The 11,406-nt window shown below is 52.0% G+C and overlaps 1 protein-coding gene across 1 annotated transcript; it reads right to left on the reverse strand.

Moving 5' to 3' along the window:
- Positions 1–1,569: 1,569 nt before the first annotated feature.
- On the reverse strand, positions 1,570–10,536 carry LOC116648542 (histone H2A.V). Its single transcript, XM_032430584.1, has 5 exons — positions 10,459–10,536; positions 8,231–8,308; positions 5,325–5,438; positions 3,427–3,556; positions 1,570–2,785 (listed from the first exon to the last, which is right to left on the reverse strand). The coding sequence occupies exons 1-5, from the start codon at positions 10,459–10,461 to the stop codon at positions 2,724–2,726; spliced, it is 387 nt and encodes a 128-aa protein (XP_032286475.1). The 5' UTR covers positions 10,462–10,536; the 3' UTR covers positions 1,570–2,723.
- Between the last annotated feature and the right edge of the window lie 870 nt (positions 10,537–11,406).

The following is an 11,406-nucleotide window of genomic DNA, read 5'->3' on the forward strand; positions in this document are numbered from 1 at the left end:
AACAACATGATCCAGTCGAAGAACACCTTCCCTTCTCTAACAAGAAAGACCAGGACAAATAGAGCATAAAAACATCAGGCAAATGAGGGCCATCCCATAGATGAATAATTACGTGATAAAATAGAGTAAAATATTAATTGTAGACTCTAAGAGGTAGGTATAAGATTTATTGACTGCAGGGACGCCTGGGTGGTTCAGTCGGTGAAGCGTCTGCCTTGGGCTCAGGTCATGATCCCGGGGTCCTGGGATCGAGCCCCGCATCGGGCTCCCTGTTCAGCGGGGAGTCTGCTTCTCCCTCTGCCCCTCACCCCACTCATGCCCTCTCTCACGCACACGCTCGCTCTAATAAATAAAATCTTTTTTTTTTCCTTCTTAAGATTTATTCACCTGACAGAGAGCACAAGCGGGGGAGAGGAGTGGGAGAGGGAGAAGCAGGCTTCCCGCGGAGCAGGGAGCCCCATGCGGGGCTCGATCCCAGGACCCTGGGATCATGACCCGAGCTGAAGGGAGACGCTTAACCATCTGAGCCACCCAGGCGCCCCTAAATAAAATCTTAAGAAAAAAAAAATTCTAGGAAAAGACACTATTCTCTGTTGATGACTTTTGCGTTCTTTTCTGTTGCTACTTTGGCTTCTGAAAAGGACTAAGACTTCACATAGGCGTAACTGTGGGCCCTCTCAATATACAAACTTCTTCAAAATACGTGCTGAGATGATCTAATCAGAATTTGATGTTTTCTTAGCCCGCCTTGTAAATCAAAGAGCAAAAGCTCTGGGCAGAATTCCGGACGCAGAAGGAACGCGCGAGGACCCCCCACCCCAGCGGAAGCCCGCGTCTGGCCCGGGATGGTTCACGGGCGCCAGGACTGCCCGGCAGGGCCGCGCACAAGACACACAGGCAGGGGTTAGGTGCCCCCTGATGTGGTCCAACAGGAAGTTCACAGTGTTACCTCGGAATTATTTTTGTAAAAAAGCAAAACGGAACACAAACCGACCCGTCTGGATCTGTCAGTGCACAGGAAATCCAGGGGACAGAAAAACATCTTAAATACCATTAGGATGCAGTCAGGAAAATCCACAGAGACAATTCTGTAGAGAAAACACAGTTTCTTCAAAAAATAAATTGTAAGAAAAACGAAGAGGGAAGAGAAACCTATAGATTGAAAAAGAACAAGGGGCATCAGGGAAACGTTAGGATACGGAATGTGCCGGGGTGCCCGGCTGGCTGTCGCAGGAGCGGGGGACTCGGTCTCGGGGCTGTTCGAGCGCCACAGCGGGCGCAGAGGTGACATCAAGATACAGAACATGTCTGCACCCTGATTCAGATAAACCAACCGTAAAGCGCTGAGAGGAAAATCTGGACACTGAAGAGATCTGATACCGTAAAATGCTGTCTTAAGATTGTGATTATGGTCCCCAAAGTGCCCCACCTCTAGAGACTCAGTGGGTGCGCAGACACGAAAACGGGAGTCAAACCAACCCAGTGGGAGGAGGGCTCCGGGGGGCGCACAGGTAAAACAGAGCTGACCACGGGGCGGCAGCTAGGAGCTGGAGGAGGAGTACACCGGGGTTCATTATACTATTCTCTTTATTTTTCGGTATTTTTGAAAATTTCCATAATAAAATAAGTATTTTAAAACGAGTTTTGTTTTGATAGTGCTACATTAGCAAACATTTAAAAATTTTCTTTTTGAATGAAGACTTCCCAGAAGAAAAATAGAACTTTCTGATGGACCATTAATTGGTACATTAATTAAATCTTCCAAGTTACCTAGAAACTGACAAAGTAAGATATTTTCTAAAAATATGGCACAAATTGCTGAATGTTATACTTTATCCATGAAAGACCACTAAAAGCTGGAAGTTTAAGTAAAAACAGAGAACTCTGACAAATTTTAACTTTAATTCCAGGTAAGAGTGTGGGCTCTGGAGTCAGCCAAATCGAGGCTTGTATTCCAGTTCGGCCGTTTTCTGTCTACAAGATAAATGTCTTCTGGCTAATGGGAACTTCTGTGAGCCTCGGTTTCCAGATCTTTAAAAGTGGGTGTAACAGAATTTCTTGATCACTAAAGCACTTAGTTCAGGGCCTGCCACATAGTAAGTGCTCAGTAAATAAATCAGAACAATTCCACTATCCTATTTCATCAATTCTGAATGTACGTTTTCATCCTCGAGTCCCTCTGGGAATCAGGATGCCTCTCCTAACTGCTGGCATACCAGGGTTTAACTGGCAGTTTTTCTTTCCTTCATCGGGTGTAAAATAATGGTGTGTACTGCAAACGGAGAGCACCTAAGATTCGATATAAGGATATGGTATTAATCCTGGGAAATCCGTATTCCCAACTTCTGTTTAAAAATTATTACGAACATAGGATAACCAATTTGAAATTTAAAAAATTTCAAAGTAGGAGCAAAATAGTTCCAACACATCATGAACAGAACAGTTTTGAGACAAATTATTTTTGTAAAAAATGGTTTATCAATTCCATTTTTGTATAAAACACACGGGAGGACCCTAGCCAATCAACACACAAGTGCTGCCACATGGAAAGGTACTTTATCAAACTTTGAGCCTAAGAACGTACAAATGTCTCTTAGCGTGTCTACAGTAATTGTCTATGCTTTTCCATCCGCCTCTTTTAAAAATTCCACATATCCCCATTATTTCTTCTGTCCCAGTTACAGTACAATGACGGGGAGGAAGGGGTTGGTTAAAACGATGCTCTAAGCGGTTTTCTGCTGTCCCTTCTTTCCAATCAGAGACTTGTGGATGTGCGGGATCACACCTGGAAGGAAACGCACAGACACAGATGAACAACTCAGGGCCTCGACGAAGAGCGACCACACAGAAACGCCAGTCACTGAGGCCTTTCCCACGCTGACCCTGTGACAGTACCCACGGCAAGGGCTCCCACTCTTGGGGTCCAGGAACCCCACTAAAACTATGCAAAACAAAGAGCACCCACAGCCTTCAGGAGGTTCTCTGAAGGTGATCCCGCGAGGACTGAGAACCACGGCTCACATCTCACCCGCACTCACCCCGACGCATGCCCCGATCTCAGCCCTGACTTCCAAGGGCAGTACCCTGAGCAGTTTCTCAAGATCATTTCTAAGACACAGTTACAGGGTATGGGAAATATTTTAAACACTAGTTTCAAATATCATGTATGAGCTTTAGACAGGGAGCTAGCTATAATAAAAGCAGCACTGTATTTGGCTACAAGAAGAAATATGTATTCAGATCAGGATGAACAGAAGCAGCCTTCATTGTAATGGACCCAACACTGAGGGACTTCGTGTGTGTGTGTGTGTGTGTGTGTGTGTGTGTTTTCTAGCTGACTTCACAAGCACTGGCGACCGCTGATCTCACATATGTCACCTTACAAAGGCCAGTGACGGGCGAGGCTGAAGAGGTAATCCTACGTACCACCCCCAGCGATGGTCGCCTTGATGAGAGAATCCAACTCCTCATCACCACGGATCGCAAGCTGCAAGTGGCGCGGAGTGATCCGCTTTACCTTGAGGTCCTTGGAGGCGTTGCCCGCCAGCTCCAGCACCTGCGAAGCACCGAGAGAGCCGGTCAGAGGGGGGAGGGTCTGAGATCGGCGGAGACAAAGCCCCTGCAGCATCTGTACGCGACAGGTACATGAACCCACCACACGGGTCTTCCATGCTTCGGATGCTTTTAAAGGATCTCCTTACTTCACTGGGCCCTGTTATATCCACCTGCTGTAGGAACGCTCGACACTTGAGCAAGAAACCTGCTGCTGCAGAAAGAAGGGCGAGGGAGAACACTATCCGTTCGCCAAGATTCTCAATGTGAACATCTAGGAAAATCATTCTTTCCCTATGTCCCTGTAGTCTAGTTTCGCCCAGCCCTTAACGGCTGGGATGTATTTCTTAGTACTCGTAGAAGTTTAAAAACATAATGAAAGTAATTTCTCTCAGAGTTTTTAACATCTCTGGGCCCTATAATCTGCAGGCAGCATGCTTTCTTCTAGAATGGGAATTTTCAACTAAAAGAATTTCCAAGTCCCAGCTGGCTGTAAAACTGCATCTGTAATTTTTTTTTTGCCTCCCCAGACTACACCGGCATTATACAAGTCCTGACGGAAGTCCGACAGAAGTAACTCCCCGGGGCCATGTGGAGACGGAGCGGCGGGAGCCCTGGTGCGCACCGGAAGCCACAGGCGCACTTTACAAGCCGCCGGGACCCTACTCCGTTATCCCCTGAGACTCCGGCTGGTCTGGGGGGCAGCCTGGTACCAGCATCTTTCGAAAGCTCCCCAAGTGATCCTAGTGCAAAGCCAAGGCTGAAAAGTGACTATCCCTGACCTTAGATTCCAGTATATTCTTTACTTCTACTAATAACTAAACCCCCAAACTTAAGTATCTGGAACATTCTGAGCCAGAAGACTATGCCTCCACACGAGTGAAAGAAGTGTGCCCCTCTTCAAAGTCTGCCGCGAAGCACACGCACACTGGTGTGAGCTGCAGGAGAAAGCGGGGCAGAGGCTCCCCGCTGCCAACACTAAATCCCTGGCTCAGGACCTTACAGAGACGAGACTGTAGGTCAAGGACTCAGGGAGGTTAACGGAATGGCAGCGGTGACAATACACACATCAAACTTCCATCTTTCAGCCTCGGTGCCAACCACAGCCCTCCTGAGGAAGAACCTTCCTGTTTCCACCAGGCTGGCTATCACCACCACCTGACTTGCCTGCTACTCTAGTTACTTCCCTGGCTTGGGATGTGACTGAAGGAGTTTCGGAGCCTGAGAAGGGGCCGGAATGGAGGCGCTGCTGATCCATCACCCAACTATTAAGGATTAATTAACTTATCTTCTGAAATGTCAAACTGACCGGGATACAGCATTTTATGCATACGACCCCACAGAGAACCAAGAGGATCCATTAGGTCTTTTACCAAATTCCTTATCACCATCACGTATCTGTGATTTTAAAAAATGTATCATCACACTGGCAAACCTTTACCCCACCCCAAATCTTCACGCACAAGGAGTTTCCGGTCTAACCTCACAAGATCACATAGCAGTGATACGTAGTCATGGCTCCCTATGTTACTAGTATGGTATTGAAAGTATGTGATGCTCCTTTGTCACATCGCTTAACAATATGGATTGCTGACCCTCGTCTGAACAAGAGTACATCAAAGTGCCTTCTGACCCTGGTACTGGGTAACAAGCCAGTAAGATGCATCCAAAAGTGCGTATGTCTTTTTGTTTCGAGCCCGACTCCATCGGTTCCGGCCCTTCAGAGTGCAGGCCCCTTCCTGACCCCACACACAACACACCCCCCAGCAGACCTCCGCAGTGAGGTACTCCAGGATCGCAGCACTGTAGACAGCAGCCGTGGCACCAACCCTTCCGTGGCTCGTGGTGCGAGTCTTCAAATGTCTGTGGATGCGGCCCACGGGAAACTGAAAGACAGACCATCAGGATGGGAAGCACCTGAGAGTCTTATCCTCATACCACCGCGTGTGACCGAAGGCTGAGTAACGGGGGTAACGCAGGAGAGAAGGTCAATTTGGTTGTGCCTATCAGAAGTCAGACCTATCTAGCAACGAACAGTTCCTAGGACCTGTGCATGTCCTAGTAAGGAGCCCCAAACCTTCATGCCACTTACCCTCCGGAGGAGAGAAGAAAAGGTGGAACACCACGAACCAGGAATTCAACCCCAATATGGAGCGTCCTAGCCACGGGCAGAGAAACCACGCGGTGCAGCGCCCACTGCACGTCCCACGGGGCCTCGTGTCGTGTCAGGATCATTAATCCCTTCACGGAACAGCCTCATGGGACTTCCTCTCCCACCACCTTCCTCGGGCCCCAGCGCCACCCTTCCTTGCTGTTTCAAGAGGTGATCTGACAGCTAAGAAAACTAACACCATTTTCTCACCGGGACTCTGAGAGGAGGAACTTTCTCAGCTCATAGGGGTCCTTGTGCCGCACCCCTGCACCCCTGACCGCCCCCACCCCACCCCCACACTGCTCCCCAGCACCGCGGCAGCTCTACCACCTTCCCACTCGCTCCTTTCATCTGCACCTCACTCAAAACAACTCCACGTCTGTGGCAACGGCTCCAGTCTGTCTACATATCTCCTTTCCAAAGGCAAGACTGACTGATTTATGTTTAAGTAGGCGCCACGCCCAGCATGGAGCCCGACTCGGGGCTTGAACTCACCACCTCGAGCTCAAGAGTCGGACACCTAACCAACTGAGCCACCCAGGCGCCTCTCCAAAGGCAAAATTTAAAAGGAAATCCTGAAACCCTAACTTTCCTGTCACCTGTTTTATTCCAATCCAAACCTGGCTTTTGCCAAACATCATTCTTTTTTTTTCCCCCGCTTCATTCTTCCCCTCCTGCTATCTTTTTTTTTTTTTTTTAACATATACTGCATTATGTTTCAGAGGTACAGATCTGAGATTCAACAGTCTTGCACAATTCACAGCGCTCACCATAGCACATACCCTCCCCAGTGTCCATCACCCAGTCACCCCATCCCTCCCACCCCACCCCCCACTCCAGCAACCCTCAGTTTGTTTCCTGAGATTAAGAATTCCTCATATCAGTGAGGTCATATGATACATGTCTTTCTCTGATTGACTTATTTCGCTCAGCATAACACCCTCCAGTTCCATCCACGTCGTTGCAAATGGCAAGATCTCATTCCTTTTGATGGCTGCATAATATTCCATTGTATATATATACCACATCTTCTTTATCCATTCATCTGTTGATGGACATCTTGGCTCTTTCCACAGGCCAAACATCATTCTTGAAGGTCAGTGGTAACACTTGAACTGCCAAATCTAGTGGCCATTTCTAAATCAAATTCTTAAGGAGGAAAGGCATGGTATTCTGTTTGTTTACACTCCTTCACTAAGTAATCCTGAGCTCCCCCAGAGCAGGCATATTAGGACCTGCAACCCCATTTCTTCGTCAGCTGCAGAGATTACAGAGTTCTAATGGTCTTCCAGTTCAGGCTGGTCTTCAGGCCTTTCTTTCTCTGACTCAAATACCATGTGTTTCTGAGGGTCCTACCCGGGTCCTCGTGTTCCTTTCTCATGCTCTACATAGCAAACATCCATAGCATCAACTACCAACTTTACATACGTGATCTTAAACTTGTCATTCTTTCGATCACTCCCTCTTGGAAAGGGGGCTCAGATCTATGACTTTTCGATGTCTTTGTGTGTGTTTTGCTGGAACTTCAAATTACTCACCTGAAATTATGTCATAACCTGTTTCTGCTACAAGACAAACTCCTCTGACCCTCAGATTCCGAGCCTTAGGGAAACCTTTCTCCCCTTGCCTCTCAACCCTACGCCTCCCCTTCCCCTCGTGGAGGACACACACATGCCTCCCATTCCTTCCGCCCCGCTCTGGCTCAGGTCTGTGTAACCTGACGCCTAAAAGCCCCGAAACAGCCTCCGCTGTCTTCCTGCTGTCACCTGACATTTTCAGGTTTACACGATGCTCTAAAATACAGAATTTACCATCAAGAGTAACTTCACCCCCCTTCCTTCAGTACCCCTGGATCATGTCATCCTCTTGCTCCAAAACTTTCAGTGGCTCACCACAGCCAAGAGGATAAAAGCCCCAACCTTACAGTCTGGCCTTCACACTTTCCTTTTAAAAGGGTCTCCTATATGCAGGGAGTAATTCTCACTCATCCAGAAAATTTTGAGTTTGGGGATTAAAGTTGCAACAACTGAAATATAAGAAGTTTGAAAATATTTAGTGTTTTGAGTACATCACTCCAGTCTACAACTGAAGCTACTGGGGAAATATTCAAAGGACAAATGAATAGCCCATTATTCTACCCAAAAGTCTATCTCATCCTCAGAGTTACCTCTATCCATCCTCAGAGTTACCAAACCACTGCAGATACCTTCTCCAAAAGAAAAATCGAAGCAGACCTACTTTAATGTGATACAATTTATAAAAGAGCCAGGAACATACTTACAATCTAGAAGTAACAGATTTTAAGAGCGCTAAATCACAGAGTTCATTTAAGGTCATTTCACGACTTGTTTTCATTTAGAAGAATACAAAGTAAAAGACTGTTGTTTTAGGATTTAAATTTAGACCAAATAATCTCATTAAAAGGCCAGCAATACAAGTACATTTTCATAGTTAATGAAACATCTATGGGTCCTGAATCACAACAGTAAAACTAATGTAACAGTGAATTACGAGAGCATCATTTACCTGCAGCCCGGCTCTCTGGGAGCGAGACACTGCCTTAGCCTTGGCCTTCCCACTGTCCTTTCCGGCTTTGCCTCCAGCCTAAGTGAAGAAAAGCTCCAGATGAAGAGTTGAAAATGCTATTTCAAAAATATTTGGTAAACAATTTCTTCCAGTTTTACCTCAGGTAGTTTAAAAAACTCTAGGTGATCTCCTTCCTCAATTTCAGATATACATGTGTTATATCACCATTTATTAATTCATATAATCATGACGTCAAACCTTAAATATTTATTTAAAATGAGGCTCCTAAAAGTTAATTTAGGTTAAATTTAACCCTGAAGAATCTTCATCAAGTCAATATAACTTTTACGCTGGAAATATTTCATAATGAAATATTTTAAAGACATTAAAAAAAGTTAACATGTATCATTTCCACAGCAATAGTCAGAAGTTAGCTATTTGGGGAGAGAGGGAAAAAAGCACCTTAAAAAAACCAAACCCTCAAAAACTTACCCTTGGAAACAGCACGTGACCCAGCAATCCCAGCCCGGGTCTCCACCCCCAGGACCACCCCCAGGACCGACAGCAGGGGCTCCGACGCGCACGCCCAGGCAGAAAGGGCCGTGTCCCGGAGGTAGGGAGTGCTCAGCGGTAACGAGGCCGTTCTGGCACCTGCTCGGACACGGACCGACCCTAAAGACATGGCCCTAAGGGACAAACACTGTTGATGCACCTTACAGGAGGCCCCTGGTCCCAACGCAGAGGCTGGAGAGGAGCGGGAGCAGAGGGTTGGTGCGTAGCGGGTGCGGAGGTCCACGGGGGAAGAAGGCAGAGCTCTGGCGGGGACCGGCGGTGCCCGCTGCCTAACGACCTGAATGGACTTCATGCCCCTGACTGCACACTAAAGAGTGGCTAAAATGGCAACTTCTGTTACGTATGTTTGCTTCCAGCTTACACGAAAAGGGTTAAACAAACCCTACTATCCACAGATAGCAAAAGAAATATTCAAAACATCCTCCCGCTCACACACGCCGTCGTACGGAGACGCAAGGGGAACGTATGCAGCCGTTGCAACAAGCGAGATGCGGTGTGTGCGGTGCGGAACCCGCACACGTGTTTCTTCGAGAAAAAGGCCGAGCGTGTCCCGGGCAGCGGGCCGCGTGCACGTGCACTTCCGGGAGCAGCACGTCGGCCGGGCCGGGGCCCTGGGGCGGGAACCGCCAGAGCCTGAGCTCACGGGGAAGGCCAGGCTCTCTTTGGACTCTCACCGGCCCGAGCCGATACGGCTTCGGTTTAAAAAAAAAGCTGGTTAAAATGTAAAATCAGCCTACAAGATCGGCGGCTGTTTCGGGGAGCGGAGGCGACGCTGTGGCCCCGCAGATCCTTCGCACCGCGCATTTCCTAGAAGAATCTGGGAGCTACGAAATCAACTGCACACGCTCCGCCCAGGCGCCCATCTCAGCGGCTGGGTGGTTTGTTTTCCTCTCGGTTGGTTTAATGTTTAGCTCCCGAAACGCTGTTGGGTCCGAGCGGGTCTCAGGGGCAGGAGGGAAGTCCACAAACGGGCTGCTTCCTTGCGGCCGGGCCGCAGCGAGGGAGGAGGTGCAGCGCCCCCCGCACCGCGGTCCCTCCGACCCACGGCCACACGGCAGGAGCCTGCGGAAGTTCCGGCTGCGGCTGACAGTCCTCACTCACTCGCCCGACACAGAGGCGTCTCAGCCCCGGAGTCAGAAGTCCCCGGCCGAGTCAGGAAGTGGGAGCGAGCTCCCCACCCCGAGCCGCCACCTGCCAGAGCCCGAAGGGACGCCCGTCGCGCGGAGCCAGCCTCGGACCCGCGGTGCGCGCCGTCCCACTCGCTCGGAAAGGCAGCGGGCACCAAGCCGCGGGCTTCCCGAGCCGCAGAGACGCAGCGGCCCGCGGAGGTCCGCGCCGGGGTCGGAGGGGCTCCCGCCGGCCCGACACCTGCCCGCCGGGCCCCGGGGACCGCGGCTCAGCAGCAAGCCGACAACTCGCCGCCGCCGGTATTTTTAGCTCCCGAGACCGGCCCGTGCGTTTAGCCGCTGGCGGAGGGACGCAGGTGTGCGGCGCTGCCCGGGGGACACCGCGGAGAGGCTGCCCGCCCGCCCGGGACACAGGCCGGCCTCACGGCCCGCTCCCCTCTCTGCGCGCCGGCGCCACGGCGGGCGGGGCGGCGACGCCTCAACAGGTAGCGGCGCCGCCCGCCGCCGCCGCACGGCCGCCACCCTCACCATGGTCTCGGCCGCTCCCGCCCTCGCTCCCGCCGAGCCGCCGCCGAGCCGCCGCCCCGGAGCACCGACCGCCGCCGCCGCCGCCGCCGGAGCCCGGACAATAACCGGGGCCCGCTTCGCACCGCCCCGGCCAATCCCCGCTCGCCTTGCTGGTTTGAACCCCGGCGGCCGCCCAATCGTGCGACCTCTTCTAACCAGGCCCCGCCCCCGGCACCTCCTCCCTAACGGCTGTTTGTTTTTGCACACGGCACACGGGGGCGGGGCCTCCAGCCCCAACACCGACGCGCCTGTGTGCGAGCGGGGGCGGGGCCACGCGCGGCTCTCGGCCTGTCTCCACGGCTCCAGCCCGACGAACGGAGGGGCGGGCCAATGAGGGCGGACGGCTGTCGGTAATCAGCCAATGAGAACATCGCCCGCGAGCAGGGAGGCGGGCCGCCGTGAAGGACGGCGGGGTTAGCCAATGGGTGGGGCGAGCGGAGGTGGCGGTGGCTTTCCCGCGCGTTCTCTGCGCCCGCTCTGCCGCCGATGAGGAGCTCTTGGGACGCCAGCGACGGGGGCCCTAGCTTGGGCGTGCTGCTTCCCGCAGGCCGAGGCCCTCGGTGGCGGGCGTTCGGCTCCCGGCGGCGCCCGAGCGCGGACAGAACGCGGACACCGGAGTGCGGCCGGCCTCCCCAGGACCGGCCCCGCCGGGGGGGTCCTGCCGTTGTCTCCTCGCGCGCGGCGCCCCGCGTCGGCCTTTGTCCCTGCTACCGCCTGCCGCGCTCCTCCGGCGTCCGCGCGGGGGTTGGCTCATGCGCCTGCGGGCCAGGCACGGAGGGGGGCGTCCGCGCCGCCGGCGGGACCCCGGGGGTTTCGGTGGGGGCGGGGTGGGGGCGCAGCATCCCCGAGGCCGGCCCCGGGGCAGGTGCCCTCGGTGTCCCCGGCCCGGCTCCCCGCCCCCCGCGCACC

Source organism: Phoca vitulina, unplaced genomic scaffold (genome assembly GCF_004348235.1).
Source record: "Phoca vitulina isolate PV1807 unplaced genomic scaffold, GSC_HSeal_1.0 scaffold44, whole genome shotgun sequence".
In the NCBI taxonomy this organism is placed as follows: domain Eukaryota; kingdom Metazoa; phylum Chordata; class Mammalia; order Carnivora; family Phocidae; genus Phoca; species Phoca vitulina.